This window comes from Leptopilina heterotoma, unplaced genomic scaffold (genome assembly GCF_015476425.1).
Source record: "Leptopilina heterotoma isolate Lh14 unplaced genomic scaffold, ASM1547642v1 Lhet_325, whole genome shotgun sequence".
Taxonomy (NCBI): domain Eukaryota; kingdom Metazoa; phylum Arthropoda; class Insecta; order Hymenoptera; family Figitidae; genus Leptopilina; species Leptopilina heterotoma.
In genome coordinates, this window is record NW_025111019.1 from 19,756 (window position 1) to 44,341 (window position 24,586).

Below are 24,586 nucleotides of genomic sequence, written 5' to 3' on the forward strand. Positions count from 1 at the left end.
ATATGCATCATATTTTTGATTATTTTTCTATTAATCAATTTATTAAAAATGTTTTAAAATTTGTTGTCTGAAAAAAGTTCAAAATGGCTCACCTTGGTTTGAGATTCAACTCTACAGTGGTGTCAAAAATTATTGTTTTTATATTGTATAAAACTCTAAGAGATGATTCTTTTTTTATATTTTGGTAAATTTATTGTTATTCTTCATAAAAAAAATTTGTTTAGTTAAAAAAAATTGATTTTTATTAAATATTTACAGTCACGATAATGGAGACATCTTTTTTTTAACATGTGGGTATTTTCGCGGCTCCTATTGATAATAATTGCTTTAGAATATTTTATCAGAGTATTATTTTATATTCTGAGACTAATTAAATTATTATAATAAAACCAAGTATCTTTCTTCTTGTGATACTAGTTTACTATTGAATTCGTCCATTTATCATAATGCTTAACATTTTTTTTAATTCAAGTTCTTGCGATATTTATATTTTTATTTTTAAAAACTATATTATTATTCCTTTTAATTTTTTACATTTACTACATTTTAATTAAGTAACTATTACAAAAATCCAAAAAGCAATAAATAAATTATCCGCGATATTTACCACGCGATAATACACTCATCCGCGATATTTGACACGCGAAAATACCCTCAAGCCATTACAAGTCCCGCGAAATTACAAGCAAAGGAGTCTTCTATTTAATCATTTATTTAACGATTAAAACTATTTTCTATAACATTGGCAATTTTTTTATAAAGAAAAGAAAGCTTAAATAATCCTTTAAAAAAAACTAAGCCATATACATTTATTTATAATTTTTAAACCACTTGGATGTATGGCGTATACAAAATTCCTCGATAATACCCACATTTACCCTATATGTTTTTACTATTCTTGTACGATAAATTTCTCACATTGTGCAATTCGGTTATAAATTAAAAATACTTGAATTAAATACATCTGCGTATTAAGTTGCCGTCCCATGTCGGCGTAAAAACGTCAAAGCGTCGGCGTTAAAGTATGAGAGTGAACGAGATAGTGATATAAGGTTGTTTCTTTCACTCTCATGCATTTACGTTTTGACGCCGACGCTTTGACGTTTTTACGCCGACATGGGACGGCACCTTTAGCATCATAAATTCAAACTTGCTTGCAAAATTGCTATTAAATCGGTTAAAATTTGTAATTAAGAAATGAAAAGTAGATTTTTCAAGCAATTACAGAAAAATGTTGTTAATTTTTCGTCAGAGTTTCAAATACTAAAATTCAACACGGAGAACAGTTTAAAAAAAAAGAATATACATATTTGTTTATACTCGTATAGCCAAAATTTGCTTGCATTTTTAGAAAAAAGTCAAATTTTTAAGAAATTAGAAAAGATGAAAATTATTTTTCATTTCGGATTGCCGAAAAGATCAACTTAATGAATAAATTAAAAAGTAAAAACTGTTTCAAGAAAGTTTGTAGTTTTTGTTTGACCGTATTAATTAATTTGTTGAGTAATGAGAAGGCCTAGATGACAAATAAATAATAATAAAATAAAGCTTCTCCGTCCCATGTCAGCGTAAAAACGTCAAAGCGTTCAAGCGTCGTCGTTTTAAAGGCGCACTCACAGCTAGTACACTCGTGCTCATTAATGCCTTCTCTCAGGGAAGGCACTAATTTGACGCGTTTTGCCCACTTTCTATATTTTTTATAGTTCGTGCCAATAATTCCATAGGAATTTTACTTTTCCATTGGTTGATTTTTTATACAATATAGATGGTAGGCAAAGTTCGTGAAATTAGTGCCTTCCCTGAGGGAAGGCATTAATGAGCACGAGTGTACACGATTTTAACGCTTTCGGTTCACATTTGTGACTACACCCTTACTCTGCTTCGGACTTGAGGTTTCGTCACGTGTTAAGATGCTTACACAGCTCTACTGCCTGCCTGCCTGCATGTCGTCATGGTAACACATAAGAGTAAGAGAGTCAGAAAATGCAAATTAAATGTTTTTTCTCCCTTACTCTCATTGCAAATAGGCAGTAGAAGTGAATAGTGATGGGATATCGAAAAAATTTGATATCGATATTACGCTTATCGATATTGCATCTGTAATATCGATATTTAAAAATATATCGTTATCGAAAATAAATATCGATATATCGTAAAAACGATATCGCGCATGCGCAGAACTCTAAGAAATTTTTGAATGTGTATTTGATATTATTAATAATTATTTATTTAATATTATTTTTCAATAAATATAAAGAACGTAAATAAATTAAGTCACTTTCTTTTTAAAGAAAAAAATAAAAAAATTTTAGAATAGGAAAATAAGGTTTTTATATTAATGTATATTTTATAGATATAATATATAAAGAAAACGTTTAATTATTAATTAATGAACATAGAAAATTTAATTTAAGTATATAAAGACTGTTTATTTGTAATAACCGAAATAAATAAAAACAAACTTTATATTTTTATGTAAACAAAATGATGACCTTTAATGCTTTAAAAATGACAGCTTTCAATAAAACTTTCGAACTTGCATATATTCAAAGAACAGGGATAACAATCATAACCTCAAAATTTACATTATTTTTACCACATAAAGGCCAACGCAGAATAGATCTTTAACCGGAACCGTAATCGTAACCGAAAGCATAGAATGGGTTAGAGAAGGATAAACAATATACCTTTCCTTCTTTAACTTATTCTAACCGTTACGCTTACGATTATTAAAGATTTTATTCTGCGTTGGCCTAAAAATCAATGTAAAAAATGGTTTAAAAGTTTTGTTTACGTTATAAATATTTTATAATATAAGAGTTTTATAATTAGGTACTTATATTTAGTACTTCTTAATAGTTACTTAATTTCTTAATTAAAAAAAAACTCAAAACGTGTGACACATCGTGTGGTCGTTACGCGGTTGCGCGCTAGAATTATCGATATTAAAAATTTTATCGATAACGGTAACGATATATCAAAACGTTAATATCGATATTAAAATATCGATTATCGTGACATAGATATCGATATGTTCCGATATTTAATATCGATATCCCATCACTAGAAGTGAAAGAGGTCTGAATGCTCCTTTAATGCACAAAAGTGGCTTCGTAGCGCGAAAATTTAAAGTCGATTTTAAAGTGCTGTGTGAAAACACCGAACAATTTATTTTTCTTTCATTGTTTATACTATTATTATTATATTTAAATAAATTAATAATTCATTCTAAACACTCTTCGAGTTGGGGATTTGAAACTGTTTCGGAAAAATTAAGTACTAGTATTTTATTGACAATAATAATAATTTTAATTATTGAAAAATACAGAAATTCGCATAATTTTTAAATATTTGAACATTTTTCCAAAAAAAAACTATTTCTTAAGCAGTTTTCTTTTTTATAAAATAAAGTTCCAAAATATATTATATTTAATAGTTATTAAAATTATTCGCTCACTGTACAATATCTAACAAAATATTTAAAAGTACATAAAAATGTATTGTTTTTATTAAAAAAAAAGTAGTAGCGAAACAACATTATTTTCTAAACAAAAAACAATATTGTATATTTTTGGAATTTTTAGCTTCATTTCCACTTAAAAGTATTATATTGGCGGCAATTGCAAAATCTTTTTCTCAAATAGTTTGCAATTTTTTTTGCATCTCACAATATTATTCTCAACATTAATCAACTTTTGTACAAAAAAAATATTTTTTTTTAGATTTTCTTTCTATCCATTTATTTTACAGCAAGTTTTTCACAAATATCCTATGTATTTTACACCTTTTTTTAAATTCAACTTTTCTTGGCAAAAAAATAAATTTTCTTAATATTACTTAAAAATCACATCAATTAGAAAAAATGATCAATTAGTAAAGAGTTTTTAACAGCTATTTTTATATATACAGTTCTTACGAGAAATTATGTACACGGATTAAAAGTTACAACATCCTTCCTCCTGCTGTACACTGACACAAAAAATTTTAATTTCTGTTTTATATTATAAAATTAATTTTTTATTTGCCGAATAAAAATTCCAATTATAATTCATCGATATGTCGCTTGTTTTTCGTTTTCTCATTCCGAAAGTCTTCTATAAACTTTTCAACTTTCAACTGTTCAAGCCATTTTTCAGCGCTTCCAAAATTTTCCATCAAATTGTCAAATGCCCTTTTATTTTCCATACCTACGATAAACTTTCCCAATTTCTCCAAATTTTTCAAGCGAATGTCGTCCATGTTTTGATTTTCCTGATGCTTATTTGGATGTAAACTTGAAATTCTTTCCTCTTCTTCTTCCTCTTTCTCATCATCATCATCATCATTATTATTAAAGGGGAGCTTGGAATTTTTGTTGAAATTATTTTCATTTTCGTGAGATTCGTTTTGCTCTTTGTCGGTGAATTTTTTGATAATATTGACAATTTTTTTCCAATCAAGAGACAAATGTTCTTGTTGAATATTCTTCCCGGGAAAATGGGGAATTTGAGTTGGAAGATTATTAATGTTTATTAAATTGGCAACTGTGTTATTATTATTTGGCTCAAGTTCACAGAGTTCCTTCAAGAACCACACGATACGATCGTATAAACTTAAATCGTTAATTGACTTGTATGTTTGCTCACCACGTTCGAGCGTTATTATTGTAAAGTAATTCATCAATAGTTCAAGGTCGAAATCGACGCCCGAGTTGATGCGCTCAGGTGAATAAATTAAATTCACGAGTATTTGACGTAAAAAACGGAAATGAATTTCATTGGGGGAATTTTTTTCTTCGATTTTCTCTGTCGCAATAATGACGCCTGGTTGAGTCTTGAGTTTTTTTGCTCTTATTCGAAATTGATTTAAAAATAAATTTCTTGCCATAAACGCGTGTAAATTGCCAAAATCTGCCAAAGGAATTTCGCTCAATGTTGAGTCATCATTTTCACTTTCCTCCGTCGCTGCTGTTGCTGCTGGTACTCCAATCATTGGATTCTGCTTTTAGACAAAAAAAATACTAATTTTTCAACAATCTTCCCCTTATAGGTATTTATAAAAAAAGGGAAAATAGAATGCAGCGCATTAAAAAAATGATAATTATATTTCATGCAAGAAAATTAAATTTTTTTACTTATAGAATACAATAATCTCATGCTTTGAAAATATTACTTTAATCCTTCCCCGCCAAAAAAACTGCGAGAGTTTTCCATGTATTTTAAAAAATATATTTCATTAACGAAAAAATATATTTCACAATTAAAAATATATGTATATTTTTATTTATGCATAAAATATTAACAATAATATTCTGAAAATATTGATAATCATTCATCGTTAAAAAAAATATATTTTCTCGAGAAAAAAATTAATTTTACAACGAATGACAATTAATAAAAATACACACACACACACACTCATATTTGACAAACGCGGGTAAAAGAAAAAAACAAAAAAGGAGCATTTGCAACAATTAGGCGCAACAATTATTATTTGTCGATGTAAGGAACAAAAGCAGTAAAACTAAAACGAGAAAAAAAATTGTTTCCAAGATGAAAAGTTTCAAAAAAATAGTTATTTAAATCAAAAGCAAAGAAATAAAAACACTGCAAAACAATAAACCAGAAAATGAAGAAGAAACAAACAAAAAAAAAAAGATAATGAAGAAGAAACAAACAGAAAAATTGTCAATGTTTTATTTTTAAAAAGTAAAAAATATTAATAATAATAATAAATTTCGCGCACCCTCAAAATTATTACTAAAAAAACCTTGAAAAATATTTATGAGAAATTTTAGTCTTCTTTTTTAAATAAAATTTTTATAATTAATATAGAAAATATAATGATAAAAAATGAAAAATTTGAAAAAAATCATGCATCTCATGCGCGACTTTTTATTTTTTTTTTTTTTCTCAAAAATATCAACTTGAAAAATAAAATTTATCGAGATAATAAACTACTTTATTGCACTATCTTTTAACTCGTATCCAAATCCAGAGTATAAAACTCTCGACAACAGTAAGTGCCAAGCACCAACAAATACAAACCTGAGACAATAATTGTTGTTTGAAAATTTCGTTGAGCGATCCTTTAAAACGTTCGAATATCGATTGTTCAGCAGTGGGCGGCGACTTTAAGAGGACATCGTCTTTTCGTCGTCGTTCATAATCGCCTGGAAAATAAATTTGTTTAGATTCAATTTCTTTTCATTAATTTGCAAATAATTTTACTTTAACAAATACATTGAAATAATAATTACAGGGGGTCTTTCGTTCAACAAAATTCCCGGTTTTCTTTTCAACATATCTACAAAATGGCTTCCAAATTTTTTTTTTATTAAAGTTTTTATGAATAATTAAATTCTTTTGACACGAGTTTCTTTAAATTTTTTGAAAATATTGGTTTTTTTAATAATTTTAATTAAAAATTTGAAAAATAATTGAATTAAACAAAGAATTTGCTCAATTTTTTACAATAATCTTGTATGTTTATAATTATAATTGAAAATTTGATTAATTCAATTTTATTAAAATATATTGATACTAATTGAATTTCTGTAAAGAATTTTACTATTTATAAAAAAAATTGAAACCTTTCAAAGAATGTAAGTATTTATGGAAATAATTAAATGTTTGCGTAGAATTTTATTAAAAAGTTTTGAAAATAATTGAGTTGTGGAAAATAATTTAATTATTTATTAAGATAATAATCGAAATTTTGAGGAGAATTTCAAAAAATTTTGAAACATGATTGAATTTCCCCAAAAAATTTTATTACTTTTTGAAAATAATTAAATTGTTTTTTAGAATTTTATGGAAATTTATGAAAATATAATTAAATTCTTCTGAGGAGGTTTTTTTGAAAAATAATATTCAAAAGAATTTTGTAAATCTAAAGAATTATGCTATTTATGGAAATAATTGAATTCTTGTGAAAAAAATTTTTTAATGTAAATTTTACATCGAGTTTTACCATTTATAAAAATAATTGAATATATTCCAAAGAAATTTTTAAAAATAAAATTATATAATTACTGTGACTAAAACTTTCCTAGATTATTTTCAAAGAATTCAATTTTATTTTTAATAGAATGTAAAGAAATTCCAATTGTTTCAAAAATTTTCATTTATTTGTTTATAAAAATTCAATCATCTTGAAACAATAGAATTGAAAAATTTCAAAAATCTTATTGTTCAGAATTGTCAAAAAAGACTTTGCGAAAATTCAATTTTATAAAGAGTCATTCCATTATATTTCGACTAAAGTCGTTGCTGACTAATTTTAAAAAATTATAATATTTTGCAGGAATGATGTTAAAGATATTAGGATCACCGAACAAAAAGAATTTTTTAAATATTTTTTATATTTATTGTAAAATAAGCATCTAAAGTATATGAAGTCGTAAAAACTGTCACATTTTCATCTATTAGAAAATATTAAAGAAAACACATAATTTACTATAAAAATGTAAAAAAGTTATAAGAATTTATTAAGAAAGAATTGTTTTATTATTATAAATTGATAGAAACAATTATTAATAAGAAATATTAAATAAAAAAGGATTTTTAAGTTCACCTGCCAAATAACCTAATTTTGCAAATTTCATTCACTAAATGTGAGAAAGAGAAATCATTAAATTAAATAAAACCTTATGAAATATAAAGTACCTGTGATTAACTTTTAGTTTTTCTTATCACTTTCTTCCTTTTTTCTTCATAAATGTTAAAAAATAAGCAATTAAAACTGGCACTTTGCTTATTTTCACGATTTTAAAATGCAAATAACTTCTGCCCAGAAAAATGAAAAATTACGAAAATTGGGCAATAATTATTTGATCACTAGATACACTCACTGGAAAAAGATTTTCTTTGGTCCCGAAGCTATTTTCCGAATTCATTAACTTTAAACTTTTTACTATTTTTATCAGGTTAATACATGTGTTTTTTAAAGGACGAAGTTAGCTCTTCTTGTTTAATCGTTTTGAACCAACTTCAGTTTTAAAAAAATCACATGTATTAACCTGATAGAAATAGTGAAAAGTTTAAAATTAATTATTTCGGAAAATAGCTTCGGGACCAAAGAAAATCTTTTTCCAGTGAGTGTATTTAGTGATCAAATAATTATTGTCCAATTTTCGTAATTTTTCATTTTTCTGGGCAGAAGTTATTTGCATTTTAAAATCGTGAAAATAAGCAAAGTGCCAGTTTTAATTGCTTATTTTTTAACATTTATGAAGAAAAAAGGAAGAAAGTGATAAGAAAAACTAAAAGTTAATCACAGGTTCTTTATATTTCATAAGGTTTTATTCAATTTAATGATTTCTCTTTCTCACATTTAGTGAATGAAATTTGCAAAATTAGGTTATTTGGCAGGTGAACTTTAAAATCCTTTTTTATTTAATATTTCTTATTAATAATTGTTTCTATCAATTTATAATAATAAAACAATTCTTTCTTAATAAATTCTTATAACTTTTTTACATTTTTATAGTAAATTATGTGTTTTCTTTAATATTTTCTAATAGATGAAAATGTGACAGTTTTTACGACTTCATATACTTTAGATGCTTATTTTACAATAAATATAAAAAATATTTAAAAAATTCTTTTTGTTCGGTGATCCTAATATCTTTAACATCATTCCTGCAAAATATTATAATTTTTTAAAATTAGTCAGCAACGACTTTAGTCGAAATATAATGGAATGACTCTAAAAAAAAATTAAAGTGTGTATCTTTTTTTAAATTAAATAATAAAAATTTGAATTATTAATCTTTACACAAAGAAACATGAATACATTAGAATGTGACTCTTTATAAAATTCAATTGTTTAATTAAAATACTTTTAAAATTTAATTTATTATCAAGGTTTTAATAAAATTTCTTTAACAAAAATTTAATTATTTTCAATTGAATTTCACAAAATTTCTATATCTATTTCTATATAAAAATTGAAATAAAAAACAATTTTTTAAAAACAAATGAAAATAATTAAAACTTTTTTAATTTGGTGAAAAAATTCCCGGTTTAGCATAAAATTCCTGGCTTACTCCCGGCTTTTTCCCGGTTAGTAGACACCCCCTATTTAATTTTGTAATTGAATAGATGGAAATTTTCCAATTTTTTTAAATTGAATGTATATTGCCTTTACCACCAATTGTTATAGTGAGGAAATCAGCTGGCTGATATAGGTTGAGGCGATGAAATTCTTCAACTGCCTGAAGAAGTTGATTTGTTTCAGCGCTGAATAAAAATACAAATGGAATTTTTACATCGTCATCGTCTTTCCCATCGCCTGACATTGCAAACATTGGCGATGTTTTCGCACTCGATTTTGAAACATTATCCAAAACAATGCCTGCCAATGCACCAGCTTTTTGTAATCTTCGTGCCTAAAAACAAAACATGCAAATATAAACAAAAAATTCAAAAACACATTATTGCACGAATAATAATAATAATAATAATAATAATAATAATAATTATTATTATTATTATTATTATTATTATTATAATTATTTAGGGTAAGTGTGCCAATTATGGCGCGGTTCTGGTTTAGCCGTCTTTGAAATAGAAAATTCAAAAATTATAATGAGAGAAGTAAATTTATGGCTTATTAAACAAAAAGCTAGTGTCATTCAGATAATAAAACATTAGTAAAAACTTTATAAAAATTAATTGTTTAAACAAATTAAAGCAATAAAAAATAAAATCAAAAACGTCAATTATGGCGCGATTAAGTCAATCTTGGCGCACCAATTACGGCGAGAAAAATAACGTGTATTTAGAGGTTGTGTTGCGCGCCATAACTGAAGCACGTGCATTCAATAAAAATGTGCCAGTTATGGCGGGGCGCAATTTTTGTTATTAAATAATTAAATTAATAATAGTTTAAATGTGTTTCTTTTCGTACAATGATATCGAGTTAGGTCGAAAATAACTTTTTCAAACATTTTCAAATAACTAAATTATTCTAAAATAGTAAATAATTGTATTTTTCACAAAGTCGCCATAATTGGAGCACAATTGACGCACTTACCCTACTAAAGAAATTCTCAAAAAAAAGATGCAAAGGAAAAACTCACTTTTTCAATAAACATACAAGTACCACGAACGACGAGAACAATTCTTCCCTTAAGTTTATCAACGTCATTGAGTTCCGCGCAGGCAGAAAATGGTTGAGCAATGACAACTTTTCCTGTGACTTTATTATTGTTACCACGTAAATCAGTTCCAAATTGAGCTGGACCCGCCAGCAATGTTACTCTCTCAGCTGGTTGAATTCCCGGCTTTACAAAGCTAATCAATTGTGGTTTTGTTTCGGCGATTTGTTGAGGTTGAAATTTACTCAATTCAATCATTTCTTGCATAAATAAAAGTCCCTCTTCCGCATCATGCGTAGTTTTTGCCTTTTAAACAAAAATAAATTCATTTTTTTTTTTTTTTATTTTTTCGACAATTTTAATTTAGGTATTATGAAAAGCTTTGAAAAATGAATAATTTCCTTTTCTTATAATAATAATTTTCAATGTTATAATTTTACAGTAAGAAATGAATAAAAGAAATTATCATCATTATCTTTATAAAGAAAAGAATTTTTTACGTGAATAATTAATTTGCTAAAATGAAAAATATTAAAAAAATAAACTTACATTGGAAAATGTGTGAAGAAATTGAACACGACCATCAGCAAGTGTAAGAATCGTTATTCCCATATCGCTCAACATTTTCAAATGATCGATATTATTTGCCTGGAATTGAGAAGCGCTTAAACGTCTCTTAAAGTTTCTCCTCGGACAAACATCTTCAACCATATTTCTAAGTGGTTGTCTCACTGACGCTGGGAACAAATGCAAACTATTGGGACAAGTTCTGTCCATTTCATCCACCGCCGCTTCTTGAACCGTGTTGTCCCTTTCAAAATCCTGGAAAATAATTAAAAAAATAAATAAATAAATACACAAGGAAACTAAAGAAATGGTAATTTTTCCATTTTTCTTTCTTTCTTTCTTTCTTTCTTTCTTTCTTTATATTCATACTCACAGATGATGAGGCATTATTCGTCCTGACTGATGCGAGTGTTAATGGCAATAAATGGCCCTCGGTGGTGAATAGAAATTCATCCAAGTCGAGAACAAGATCCGCACTTGGTTCGGCGAATAATAAAAATAAATATTTGAACGTCTCCGACAGAACAAAACTATCCATTGTGTCGTCGTGTTTATTCGTTCTGACATCGGAAACAGCTGCATAACCACAAGGCACACGTGCGTATGTCTGTAAACTTTTCAACACCTTACGACCAACACCCAAGTAATAATGATCGCCAGTCGCGCGATACAAAAAGTATGTTGACTCGAGAAACTCGGGACGCAATGGATGATGTCCCCAGTGAACCTAGAGCATTTGTTTATATTTTTTATTTTATTTATTACTTTTCGCTAATAATGTTTAATATTTTTTTTTAATATTACGCACTTGAAAATCAGTAGTGAAAGCTTCTGGAATGAAATTGTGTCTCTGCATCACTTGATAAAGCATTTCGTGTGTTTCGACCGCGGGTTTTATGTCACCTTTCAGCACCTGTTTGTTTTTTTTTTTTTATAAAATATTTAAACAAGACTGAAAATTAACTTGTAATAAGAAATAAATTATTATTCAATAATTTAATTTCTAATCAAAAATTAAAAAAGAAAAATTAAATTAATAAATTAATCTGTTCAATTATTATACCTGAAGTCCTGGCCAAAAAGCCAACAATGCGTCCATAAAATTTTTTGCATTTGTATTCGGTCGATGCATATGAACATCTAGTAACATTGGTCCTTGACTAACGTATTTCATCACAGCTTGGTAATGCCTATTAAATCGGCCCAAATATTTTTCATCACCTGCGAGAAACAGAGAACAGTAATTATGAATACATACTGCCTAGTGTTTATCAAAGAGTAAAGAAAAGAGTTTCTTCTTTTATATAAATTGACAGAAAGATTGTACCTAGTAATATATAAGCTTTTAAACAATATTCATAATAGGAATCAATTCCGGCGCCAACTCCAGAATCGCGTCGCACCCAATCTCCGGAATGAACGTTCAATACTGAACCCATTAAATCAGTTCCACGATGTCGCATTTTCCATAAAACGTCCATTGCCTTCTGCGCTTTATTCTAAGGAAATATTTATTACAACATAATTAAAAAAAAATAATCACGTATTGCTTTTAATACTAATTAATAAAATTTTACTTCGAAAATTGATTCTCCAGTCAGTCTTGACAAAGCGGCCATTTCTAGAATCATACTTCCAGCACAGGCAGTGCATGTTTCGCGTGAAACCTCCAAGGGTACTCCTTTCATTCCATATTTTAAATTTATCTGAAAAATGAGGAAAACAATCAAAATTTGTTTAGAATTAGAAAAAAATGTCATCAACTTACACGACCGTACGGAATTCCTGTTGTTGTATTAAATGCGGGCAAAAAACGATATCCTAAATCTTTGGCAAAGTTCAATAATTCGCCTCTGTACCATGGCATAATGTCAGCTCTTTGCTGTAAATATTCCGCCAAAATATGACCACTAAGAAGTCCCCTAAATTCCAAAAATAAAAACAGATTCAAAATAGACAAAAATTAAATTTTTAAACTCTTATTTTCCAAACAAACAAAAATAATTATAAACTAAATAAGAAAATAATACAATTGAATAAATATACTTCAATTCTGAAATAAGCTATTCAAATAAAAATTTATAAATATTATCACACTTATTAGATTAAAATTTTATTGATTTCACGTAAACTTACAACTTAACAGAATAAATTTAGAAAGTCAATAGAAATAATAATTTTTACTTTTTCCTTGTTCTCTAATATTCTTAAAAAATACTCTAATGAAATCAATAAAAAAAAGTAAATAAATTAAATAATCAAGACTTTTTATTATTACGTATGTACAATATAATTAAAAAAACAATTTTTACAAAAACCAAATAATGATAAATAAAAAATAGTGATAAAAAATATAATAATAATATTATTAATAAATAAGACTACAGTTAAATACTAATTTAACGACAAAATTGATAAAGAACGAGGAAACAATTTTTTTATTATGAAAAGAATATAATAAATAACAAACAGGCGAAAAAGTTCGAAACGCATTTAAATACTTGGACAATTTTATAAAAGAATATTTAAAATTATATTGTAATAAAATCTTTCAACTTTTTCTTAAAAAAAAAAGACAGACAAAATAAAGAAATTTCACATTTTAATTTATTAAATTTTAATTCAAGTATAATTACCCCAGCATTCTGATGTTGGTTTCAAAGAGTGAAACAATAACGTCAGTGTCAAAAGTAACATCCTTGATGACTAGTTTAACTGCATTTTCAAATTCCTCAAAATCGCCTAAAACCTAAGAAAACCAAAAAAAATATTAATTACCAAAATGAAATACAAAATAAATTAATCGCAGGAAAACAACTTTTTTCCAACACCAGAAATTTTCTTTTCTTCAATTTCATCTCTTTTTGTTATTAGAATAGAAAAAAATTGCAAAAAACTTACGACTAGAGTGTCCAATGTGTCGACTAAAGTCAACGAAAAACTGAAAATTAAAAGAGAAAAATCTTCAATTTTTTATTTTCCCAAAAATAAAAATGTAATAAATTGATTTGTTTTTTTTTTTTTTTTTAAGAATTTATAATTCGAATCAAGTAAATTTTTCTTTGTTTGAGAAAAGAAAAAACTCACTTTCCAAGAGTTGAGTCAATGTCTCCTCTATTTGGTTCTGATCCTCTGTATCTTCCTTTACAACTCAACGGCATTAATTCATCGGCTGGATAAGCGTTGGCCTTTAAAAATAATGTAAATTAAATAATAAAACAAAAACTATTTTATTTTTAAAACGATTGTAATTGATGAAGGAAAAAAGAATTACCATATACGCATTATAGGCGTGATAAAACATATCTCGTGCTTCCTCTCTGCAAAAAAAAACATTTTTCAAAATAATTCAATCAACAAATTTAGTTGTTTCTTCTTGAATTATTTAAAACTATTTGCAAAAATTCAAAATGAATTAAACTTAAAACAGTTTATTTTATTGAAACAATGAAACTAAAAACCAAAATAAATAAATAAAATCCTCTCAATGTTAATTTTTCGTTTTGATAAATTATTATCAAGTAATTAAAAAATGATGAATATTTACTTTAAACTTTCTCGCTCCTCCTTGCTCATAAATTCAATATTATTTTCCTCGATGGCCAGAGTATTGAAAAGAATTGAATTACATCGAAAAATGAGGAAAATCCCAAAGAATAATAAATATCTCGCCATTATTGTTGAGATTAAATTTCCGTCCAAAAAAAAAATATAATTCTTTTTCTTTTGTCAAGATATGAAAAATTGATGCCTAACAGTTATACATTGTCGTCGTCGTAACACTGATATTAGGCATTCTATATATTTATTGATAATTTCAATAAATTGCCTTTCGTACGTGGCATTTTGTTGTTGTTTATTCAACACGACAACATCTGCGCACATTAAAAGAAAACAAATTATTTCTCACTTTCAAATCATGAGTAATTTACTTGTAAAGAACACAAAAAATTCACTTGGTAGTTTTTGTATTTTTCTTCTCAATTGTCAAACATATGCCAGAGAAAAAAGTAAATCATTGCAATTTCGAACCAGCGAAAATGACACTTGATTCCTTTTTTTTTTTTTTTTTTTAATGTAGAGAAAAGACACTTTTCACAATCACACAATAGAGGAGGGCGAGAAAAAATTAATAATTTATTCCATTTTTTATTATTTTTTAAGAATATTTGTTTTTTATTATTTTTGTACTCTAATAATTTATAGAATTTTGAAAAGGACGGTTTTTAGGTTAGAAATACTGCAAGATAATAATAATGTAAAGAAAAAAGGGGGGTGATTGTTGAGACGTTTTCTTTTTCGCTTTCAAGTAAACAGAGTATTTGATAAGATCGTATTAATGACGTATTTCGAGGAGATAATAATACGTGTTTTGATAAGATTAATTGTTTCCATCAAGGCCAGATGATGTGGCCATTTGACAGAGCTGAATCTTCCACCACCACTTCAACGATGATAGAAAATAAAATTCTTTACGGCGTTTCATTGGAAATTCATGTTTTTTTATCAGCGTTAGTCCATTTTTTTAAACGTCACGTTGCTTAATTTTCACTCGCGTATTTATCGATTTTTCCATTCTTTCTTTAATTTTTCACTCGCAGAGAATTGCCTTTTTTGAATTATTAATATTTAATATTATTATTATTATAACTATCAATAAAAAATTTGGTTATTTTCTTCCTAGTTGTGTGTCATCTGATAAGTTTAGTTCCACTTTTTGACACTAGATGATGATAAAATTGCGCCAACTACTCAACCCTGACACACCTTCTGTAAAGGTGCATTTACACCTTTAGGCTGGAGTCCCATGGTAGCGTTTATTGCGTTGCGTTTTGTAACTAGGCAATGAGTGTGAGAGAGATAGAGATATATGTTTGCTCTTTTTGCACTCATGGCCTAGTTACAAAACGCAACGCAAAACGCTACCATGGGACTCCAGCCTTAAGGGTGGAGTCCCATGGCAGCGTTTTGCGTTGCGTTTTGTAACTAGACAATGAGTGTGAGAGAGATGGAGATATATGTTTGCTGTATTTGCACTCATGGCCTAGTTACAAAACGCAACGCAAAACGCTATCATGGGACTCCAGCCTAAGGCGCTTGCACACTTCCAAAATTTTGGGCGAGCAGCGAATTTTCATGGCCTTGAAACTCACATTACTAAATATGATTGGCTCTACAAAAAGCTGCGTGAAAATGTACTTTGTCAGAGCCAATCATATTTAGTAATGTGAGTTTCAAGGTTGTGAAAATTCGCTGCTCGCCTAAAAATTTGGAAGTGTGCAAGCGCCTTTATTTTAAAAAAATTTCGGGAAATTTGTTCTTAGGATCGTATTGGAAAAGGGCCTTAATGGAACGGTCTAACCCTGATTTCCTTTTTCTCAACCCTGACCTGACATATATAATCATATTTTTTAAATTTATGTCATCGAAAAATGTAAACATGATGTAAACACAGGAGAACCTAACCTTATATATTTTTCAATATTTTTCGAATGGAGCTGACAAATTTACTGCAAAAATGTTCTCTCGTCAACAAATGTAAGTAAAAATATGGAAAAATGTCAATACATTTTAAAAGATTTGAAAATTTACTATTAGCTTTCTTTTTTGTGAATTTTTATTTACATAGGTGCAATACAAAAATACAATAATCATTTGAATAACAACTAATTTTTGACAATATTTAAAAGAACATTTTTCAATCTTTTTTTTACTTCCAAAAAGTAAATTTTCCCTTAAAATAGGCTTCGCACTCATCTACTAAAACCTACTATTTACAACTTTTTTACGTTATGCTACTAAATTTGGGTACTTTTTTCGAATTTAGATTTCAACCACTAAAAGCTACTATTTCTGTTTTTTTAGAATTTACTATTCTTAAAAAATATAATCAAATTCTTTAAAACGATTCAATTATTTTCAAAAAATATTCCAAATTCTATTTGTGATATCAAGTACTTTCATCAAATTTCGCAAAAGAATTCAATTATTTAAAGTAAAATTTTCATAATATTTATTATATTTCGAGAAAATTATTTTGAGGCTTTTTAAATAAAATTCTTTTCAAAGTTCAATTATTTTTAAAAGTAAATAAATTTTTTCTTGGAAATTCAATTATTTAAAAGAATTCTAATAAAATCGTTGGCAATAATTCAATTATTTTCATAAATAATAAAATGCTTTTTAGGAATTCAATTATTAGGTACTTTTAAAAAGATTTAATAAAATACCACACAGACATTTAATTATTGTCAACAACTTTAATAGAATTCTTTGCAAAATTTAATTATTTTTAAAAACTTTCCGCAATTCAATTATTTTTAATTAGATTATTTTAAAAAAATTTTGTTAAAATCTTCGTAAGAATTCAATTCTATTCATTAGTAATAAAAGTTTTTTGGAAATTCCATTATTTAAATTAGAATTTGCATAAAATTAGGTCCATGAATAATAAAATTCGTTTCAGAAATTGAATTTATTAGCAGTAGGACAAGAAAGAAGTAAATATTTTTAATGAAAATTAGGAAAAAGTGAGGAAAATAAAAAATGTAGAATGGAATTTTTGTTAGTTTTGTCAAGTGTTTAAAACGAGTTTTTTTTTTTTTTTTTTTTTTTTTTTTTTTTTTTTTTTTTTTTTTTTTTTTTTTTTGGTAGTCAAGTTTAGTTTTTCGATAGCTATACTTTTTTACTACTTTTTTTTTTTTTTTTTTTTTTTAGTTTGAAAGCTACTTTTTTCTACTTTTTTTAAAAAATTAATTATCGAGTGACAAGTCTGTTGAGGCTTTTTAAATTTCCATTTCAAGTTTTTGTTTCTCTTTGTTTTAAATTCAAAACATTGCGCATGAGAAAAGAAATAAAATCTACTTTCGCTTTTATTTACATAAAACTAGAATTCAAATTTCTTTTAGCAGACAAAGTAACCAAAGAGAACGATAGACAAGAGGATGAAAAATTTCAAAAAATCTATAAAAAGTGGAAAGGAACTGACGTCAAGGACAAAGATATCACCTACAAAGTTATTCCAAAATTTTACTTTAAGGTAAAATAAAATTATTCTACAAAAAGAAAAACTTTGTTAAAATGTACCTAATGTTTTTAAAAATTGATTTTTTTTAATCAGTTGCCAAAAGATGACGAAATATTACCGCAAAAACTACGCGAGGAGACACGTGCACTATTTTTACAACGAAGATCTCGTCAATTGTTGGACAATAATGAATTGAAGGCACTTTGGGTGCTGCTTGATAAACATCACAGTCCACCGTTGTCGGGCGATGAGCAGCTCATTAATTATGAGGATTTTAAAAAAGTGGGTAAACTCGCTGGCCAAAAGTGCAGTTTATATTTTACTGCCGTTGTTTTCGCAAAATTGCAACAAGGCGATCCACATGGACGAGTGAGTATAATGGCACTGTTCAATTATGTGATGAGAAAAGTTTGGCTCCACCAGACGCGAATTGGACTCTCGCTGTACGACGTCACTGGTCAGGGTTACCTTCGAGAATCGGTAAATTCCATTTATTTCAAATCATTATTATTTTCATTTGCTTCTTCTCTTTTTTATCAAATTGCGAATTGTGTAATTCTTCAACTATTCATCTTTTTGCAGGATTTGGAGAATTATATATTGGAATTAATTCCAACGTTGCCGCAACTTGAGGGTTTGGAAAAGTCGTTTCATTCGTTTTACGTGTGCACGGCTGTGCGAAAATTTCTCTTCTTTTTGGATCCATTGAGAACGGGACGTGTTCGAATACAAGACATTTTAGCGTGTAGTTTTCTCGACGATCTCCTTGAATTGCGCGATGAAGATTTACCAAAAGATTTGCAGGAGGCCAATTGGTTTTCAGCGCCGTCAGCACTTAAGGTTTATGGCCAATATCTTAATCTCGATCGCGATCATAATGGCATGTTGAATAAAGAAGAACTTTCCGGGTAACTTTAATTAAATTATCTATTTATACTTTTACTTTAATTAAAATTGTAAACAAAATGGAGACATTATTTTCTTCTTTTTAGTTACGGAACTGGAACGCTGACTGGAGTTTTCTTGGAACGCGTCTTTCAGGAATGCCTTACATATGAGGGAGAAATGGACTATAAAACTTATTTGGATTTTGTACTCGCTCTCGAAAATCGCCACGAACCACAAAGTCTTCATTATCTGTTTCGAATTTTAGACATTAATAATACCGGATATTTAGACACATTTTGCCTAAATTATTTCTTTCGTGTGAGTATAAAAAGAAAATAATTATATTGTAAAAACCAATATTTGTAGTTTATAATTTGTTCTTTATAAATGTAGGCAATTCAAGAACAAATGTCGATGCACGGACAGGAGCCTGTAACGTTTGCGGACGTTAAGGACGAAATTTTCGATATGGTGAAACCGTCCGATCCTTCGAAAATAACTTTACAGGATCTACTCTCTTGGTGAGAATAGGAAAAAAAAAAAAAAAAACATTTTCCAAAATAACCATTTTAATTATTTACATTTTTTCTTCCAAACTTTCGTTATTTGAATTTTCTTAAACTAATTTTTTTTTTTTTTTTTCAATAAGTCTACTAGCCGCGGGAATTTTATGTCAAACCGGGAATATTAATTTCACCAACTTGACAAGTTTTATTATTTTAATTTGTTTTTAAAAAATCGCTTTTTATTTCAATTTTTATATAGATATTTATACTGTTCTCTACATTTGAATTAGTTGAAGATAATGAATTTGATGGTAAAAAATCAGTCACTGATTCAAATTTAGTATGTAACTGAAAATAATTAAATTTTTTAAAGAATTTCATTAAAAACTTTTTAACAAATCGAATTTTTCAAGTATTTTAATGTAATAATTGATAAATAATTGAATTTTATATATTTTTTATATTTAATTTAATATATATTTTATATGTATTTATTATGATTTTTGAAATTTTTCAATTCTATTGTTTCAAGATAATTGAATTTTTATAAACAAATAATTGAAAATTTTGAAAAAATTGAAATTTTTTTACATTCTATTAAAAATAATTGAATTCTTTTAAAGAATTTTTAAAAAAAATTTTCGAATATAATCAAGAAAAGTTATAGTCACCATACCTAATTATAATTTTATTTTTAAAAATTTTTTCGCAATATATTCAATTCTTCTTAAAACTTCAATTACCTTAATAAATAATAATTAAATTGTTCTCCACAATTCAATTGTATTCAAAAGTTTTAATAAAATTCTACGCAAACATTTAATTATTTTTATAAATAATAGGTAACATTCTTGGGAAGGATTTAATTACATTTTCTAAACGTTTTGGATGTGCTCTTTTCGATTCCGGTGTCAAAAATAAATTTCGTCCAAATAAAAATTAAATATGACGGTTTTAATGTCAGAAAACACAAAAAAAAAATTCATTTCTTCAAGTTTGACATTTTTTTTCACCTCGAAAAAGTGTAAGAATAAAATTCTATTTTCAACCATCGGTGCATAAAAATTATACACTTTCAAGAAAAGTAAAGTAGAATTTAAAATTTCAAGATGGCGGACCAATATGGCGTCAAATCTAAAGTAAAATTTTAAAATTTTGGGCAATATTCTTCATATTGCCGAAAAGTCAATGAATTCGCCTGAAATTTGTTACTCGGGGGTTTTTGGTGTCGCTGATTACGAATATGAACTTTATTCTCAAAAATTCAAAATGGCGGATCCAATATGGCGGACGAGTTTTACAAAAATTCATCGAATTCACTTGAAACTTGTCACTCGGGGGTTTTTGGGGTCGCTGATTACGAATATGAATTTCATTTAAAAAAATCTAAAATGGCATATTCAATATGGTGGACTTATTTTTTAAATTGATCAAATTCACTTGAAACCTGTTACTCGGGGGTTTTTAAGGTCATTGATTACAAACCCCCAAGTAACAAGATTTAAGCCAATAGGAATGAAATTTGAAGTTTCATGTTTGCCATATTGAATCAGCCATTTGGAATTTTTGAAAATAAAGTTCATATTCGTAATCAGCGACACCAAAAACCCCCGAGTAACAAATTTCAGGCGAATTCATTGACTTTTCGGCAATATGAAGAATATTGCCCAAAATTTTAAAATTTTACTTTAGATTTGACGCCATATTGGTCCGCCGTCTTGAAATTTTAAATTCTACTTTACTTTTCTTGAAAGTGTATAATTTTTATGCACCGATGGTTGAAAATAGAATTTTATTCTTACACTTTTTCGAGGTGAAAAAAAAATGTCAAACTTGAAGAAATGAATTTTTTTTTTTGTGTTTTTTGACATTAAAACCGTCATATTTAATTTTTATTTGGACGAAATTTATTTTTGACACCGGAATCGGAAAGTGCACATCCAAAACCTTTAGAAAATGTACCTCTGGTATAAATTGTCCACCGTTTTATTTATAATTACGTAGCTTGAAAATGACCAAAGAATTTTCATGAGCTGGGCGTTAATGGGTTAGTATAAATACATGTTTTAAAAAAATGGAATTAATCAAACTTTCAATTATAATTATAAACAGACAAAATTATTTTCAAAAATTGAAAAAATTCTTTGTTTAATTCAATTATATTCCTTTAATTAAAATTATTATAAAACATTATTTTTAAAAAATGCAAATAAACTTGTCAAAAGAATTTAATTATTATTCATGAAAACTGTAATAACAATTTTGGAAGCCTTTTGTAGATTTATTTATGTTTAAAATCAATTAAATTTAAATTTGACGAGAAAAAGAAACCGGAAAAAATTAGGACAAAGCCGGGAATTTTGTTGGACAAAAATAGTAGACCCCCTAAATAACAATAATAATTAGTTTTTCTTAATACCTAGATTATTTTTTTAAAAAGAAGAAAACAAATAGTAAAATTTTGGGGAAAAAATGGAAAATTTGAAGAAAAAGTAATGAATAATTTTTAAAATAATTTTAACAGCGGTCAGGGAGACACTATGGTTAGTATTTTAATAGAATTCCACGGATTCTGGGCATATGAGAACCGGGAAGCAATGGCTGCCGATTCAGGAGATGAATCTTCGCATGTTTGATAATTTTTTTTCCTTTGCCTGCGTAAATAACAATTCAATTATTCAATAGTATTTGAATTTTTATTGAATAGTATTTTTATACCATTTTTAAAGAATGAACAATAAACATCGAATACATTTTTTACGTTTTACATGGATTGTACTTTTTCTTTTTAAAATAAAAAAACAAAAAATAAAACAATCAAATTTAAAATAAAAAGAGATTTTTAAATTACATACGAGTTTTAGGATTTAAAATTTGTCTTTAATTCGTTTTTTATTTAGAAGAAACGTTTATTCAGTTTATTTATTTTTGATATAATCTGAAGTTTTCTTAGTTACCAAAATGAGAGTAGTGTTTGTTTACAAATGGTGGTCGCGTGGTCGCGCGTCATGGCAGAAATTAAGGAAAATATTCTCTCACCGTGGGAAATTGAGACTTTCATTGAGAATTTTCAAGCTCTGCCACTGGATGAATTCGGAACGAAAAAGTAAATATTATGTAAAAAATAAATTTTAATTTCAATTTTTTAGTTTTCGTAAAAGAAATGAATGTTTTTTTTCAGATGGTTCGAACATCACAAAGCATTGATGCTTCTTAATCAGCAAAGTATTTTAGAAATTAGTTCAATGAGAGAGGAAAGTGTCAAGGAATTATTTATCTCTTTCCAAAAAGTATGTTTCATTTTTCCCCTCCTGCTCATAAAAATGTTTAACTAAATAAATTATGCAAAATTTAAAAAAATAACATGAATTTGAATATTTGAATAGGTATTTGAATTTTTCTTTTCTTTTTTTTTTTTTTTTTTTTTTTTTTTTTTAAAGTCGTTCATGATAATAATAATTTTTTCAGATTCCTGTTTTAATTTACGAAGCAATACAAATTGAAATTTGGAAGCACAAAGTATTTCCATTGTTAATCGAAATAAATGACGAGCCGTCAAACACATTTATTTTGTTTAGCGTTTTTTATCACGAGGAATTATCCGTTTCTTTATTGGAAAATGTTCTCTATCACGCTGAAGCAATTGAAACAATGAACGATTGTATTATCGATCTTATTGATTATGCAATAAATAATGTTGCCCATCTTTTATTTGGCAAGAAACACGAATTGGAAATTACTGACGAAACGTAATATTTATTTTTTCACGCAAAAATTTGATTTATTTTTCATAAACAAGCAAATATTTTGTATACCTAGTTTTATTCGTTACTTTTTTATTCAATTGTATAGTTCGCCGTGTTTACAAGAATTATTGGAAAAGTGGTCCGAATTGGAATTTGACATTGGAATAAAGTGCATTTCAATTTTACGCTATTTGGCGGAATTCGCAGACAATCTTCCTCTTTGTGCACTGTCACGTTTATTGAGCACTCACGATTTACCTTATTTATTGTGTCAACTCATTGAGATGAAACCGTGGATAAAATTAATTAATGGTGAGTTAAAAAAATTAGTTAATATTCATTTTCGTAAACAAGTATAATATTTTATTTCTTATGAAAAATTTTTTAAAAAAAATGATAATTATTGAGAGCAGGAGATAAATTTTCTTATAATGGAAAATGGGAAAAAAATGATTCATCAATGGAGGAAAAAATTTCTAAAATCGAGGGTCAAGTTTGGTTTGGATTAAGGGAAATTCTCTTGAATCCAATTTGTTCTTCATATTACGAAGTAACTGAATTTCGCCTCTCACAATTCCTCAAGGTAATTAGAATATAACGAAAGAAAAAAAAGGAATAATTAAATATTATAGCAATAAGAATTAAAAAACATACGAATACATAATATTATGTTTAGAAATAATGGATAAATAAAGAGAAAATTTTAAACAATCAATTTAAACTTTGAAAAATGAAGAAAAATTTTTGATTAAAAATGAATATATTAGTTATTTATCGTTATTAAATTTGCTGTATTAATAAATACATTTTTCTAATTTTTCTAATGAAAAAAATAGCTACAAAAATTCCTGTACGAACATGTACTCGATCAAATTCCACCTCTTCTGGATTTAAGAAGATGGCTCAGTTATTTAAATGTCACATCACAAACTTTGAATGCTCAACGACCAGTAACTGTTGAAATAATACCCGAGGTAAAGACAAACAACTTTTTTCAACTATTTATAATAATATAAATTAATTTTGTATCATTTAGTCTTCTAAATATATTAAAAATTAAATAAAAATCTTCCTTTGCAGATAAGAACTGCAATAATGGAAAAACACAATAAAAAATGGAAAAGACTGGCTAAAAATCAATCGAAAACACTTTTTACAAAAAATATTGATGAAATAAAAGCAACGGCTCAAATTTTAAGTGAATCGTACGACATGAATAAAATTGAAATTGTCGATGGGAAAAAATGTTTTCTTTGTAAAAATACAGCAAATAAACGTTGCTCCAAATGCAAGGAAGCTTGGTATTGCGATAGGTAAGTTTTTTTTTTTCTTTAGAAAAAAATATTTTTTCCATAATAAGTATATTCTCAATATAAATTCAAAATTGAAAAGAAAAAAAAATCAAAACTACATAATTAACTTTTAATATTACATATAAGAAAATTTCGCATTTATATTTCATTTTTTTCCCTCTAGAGAATGTCAAGTGAAAGATTGGAATAATCACAAAGATTTTTGTTCAAAAATCGAGAGTTTTAAGGAAACGAATGATTAAGAAAAGAAAATATCTTAATTTTTTTTAATAATAATAATAATAATAATAATAATAATAAATTTACTGATAATATTAAATTATTACAGGGTTTCCACGTTTTTGCTCATTTCAAATTTCCTGACTTTTCCAGAATTTTAAAAAAGGAAATTTTTCCAGGTTTTTAAAACTACATTTACATTTTACCAAATTAAATAACTCTCTGATTTCCAGACAAAA

At 26.9% G+C, this 24,586-nt stretch overlaps 3 protein-coding genes across 5 annotated transcripts; 2 read left to right on the forward strand and 1 right to left on the reverse strand.

Moving 5' to 3' along the window:
* Positions 1–3,725: 3,725 nt before the first annotated feature.
* On the reverse strand, positions 3,726–15,361 carry LOC122504908 (ER degradation-enhancing alpha-mannosidase-like protein 3). 2 transcript variants are annotated; one of them, XM_043616238.1, is made up of 16 exons: positions 14,196–15,361; positions 13,923–13,968; positions 13,736–13,836; positions 13,550–13,589; positions 13,285–13,397; positions 12,417–12,570; positions 12,226–12,354; positions 11,976–12,147; positions 11,712–11,869; positions 11,457–11,561; positions 11,022–11,375; positions 10,631–10,903; positions 10,064–10,387; positions 9,130–9,370; positions 6,027–6,151; positions 3,726–4,977 (listed from the first exon to the last, which is right to left on the reverse strand). In XM_043616238.1, exons 1-16 carry the CDS (start codon positions 14,321–14,323, stop codon positions 4,042–4,044), a joined length of 3,399 nt encoding a protein of 1,132 aa, XP_043472173.1. In that variant the 5' UTR covers positions 14,324–15,361; the 3' UTR covers positions 3,726–4,041. The 2 variants fall into 2 exon arrangements, with proteins under 2 accessions (XP_043472173.1, XP_043472172.1); XM_043616237.1 differs by having other exon boundaries at positions 3,726–4,980.
* A 656-nt stretch (positions 15,362–16,017) lies between these two features.
* On the forward strand, positions 16,018–21,836 carry LOC122504917 (serine/threonine-protein phosphatase 2A regulatory subunit B'' subunit gamma-like). 2 transcript variants are annotated; one of them, XM_043616261.1, is made up of 7 exons: positions 16,018–16,186; positions 17,560–17,687; positions 17,769–18,155; positions 18,258–18,583; positions 18,668–18,881; positions 18,957–19,084; positions 21,594–21,836. In XM_043616261.1, exons 1-7 carry the CDS (start codon positions 16,141–16,143, stop codon positions 21,703–21,705), a joined length of 1,341 nt encoding a protein of 446 aa, XP_043472196.1. In that variant the 5' UTR covers positions 16,018–16,140; the 3' UTR covers positions 21,706–21,836. The 2 variants fall into 2 exon arrangements, with proteins under 2 accessions (XP_043472196.1, XP_043472195.1); XM_043616260.1 differs by having other exon boundaries at positions 16,021–16,186; positions 17,557–17,687.
* Positions 21,837–21,898: 62 nt separating this feature from the next.
* On the forward strand, positions 21,899–24,482 carry LOC122504918 (zinc finger MYND domain-containing protein 10). Its single transcript, XM_043616262.1, has 8 exons — positions 21,899–22,175; positions 22,251–22,359; positions 22,538–22,818; positions 22,922–23,127; positions 23,229–23,398; positions 23,652–23,789; positions 23,896–24,128; positions 24,292–24,482. The coding sequence occupies exons 1-8, from the start codon at positions 22,054–22,056 to the stop codon at positions 24,368–24,370; spliced, it is 1,338 nt and encodes a 445-aa protein (XP_043472197.1). The 5' UTR covers positions 21,899–22,053; the 3' UTR covers positions 24,371–24,482.
* Positions 24,483–24,586: the final 104 nt, after the last annotated feature.

What these genes read in the sequence shown, in the direction of transcription:
- LOC122504908 (XM_043616237.1), bottom strand. Translation starts at nt 14,323, where the DNA reads ATGGCGAGATATTTATTATTCTTTGGGATTTTCCTCATTTTTCGATGT. An exon ending in CAGGAATTCCGTACGGTCGT is followed by an intron (nt 12,355 to 12,416) that starts GTAAGTTGATGA and finishes CTCATTTTTCAG; the next exon opens with ATAAATTTAAAATATGGAAT. An exon ending in CTGGAGAATCAATTTTCGAA is followed by an intron (nt 12,148 to 12,225) that starts GTAAAATTTTAT and finishes ATATTTCCTTAG; the next exon opens with AATAAAGCGCAGAAGGCAAT.
- LOC122504917 (XM_043616260.1), top strand. Translation starts at nt 16,141, where the DNA reads ATGGAGCTGACAAATTTACTGCAAAAATGTTCTCTCGTCAACAAAT. An exon ending in AATAAAGAAGAACTTTCCGG is followed by an intron (nt 18,584 to 18,667) that starts GTAACTTTAATT and finishes TCTTCTTTTTAG; the next exon opens with TTACGGAACTGGAACGCTGA. An exon ending in GCCTAAATTATTTCTTTCGT is followed by an intron (nt 18,882 to 18,956) that starts GTGAGTATAAAA and finishes TTATAAATGTAG; the next exon opens with GCAATTCAAGAACAAATGTC.
- LOC122504918 (XM_043616262.1), top strand. Translation starts at nt 22,054, where the DNA reads ATGGTGGTCGCGTGGTCGCGCGTCATGGCAGAAATTAAGGAAAATATT. An exon ending in GATGAATTCGGAACGAAAAA is followed by an intron (nt 22,176 to 22,250) that starts GTAAATATTATG and finishes GTTTTTTTTCAG; the next exon opens with ATGGTTCGAACATCACAAAG. An exon ending in GAAGCTTGGTATTGCGATAG is followed by an intron (nt 24,129 to 24,291) that starts GTAAGTTTTTTT and finishes TTTTCCCTCTAG; the next exon opens with AGAATGTCAAGTGAAAGATT.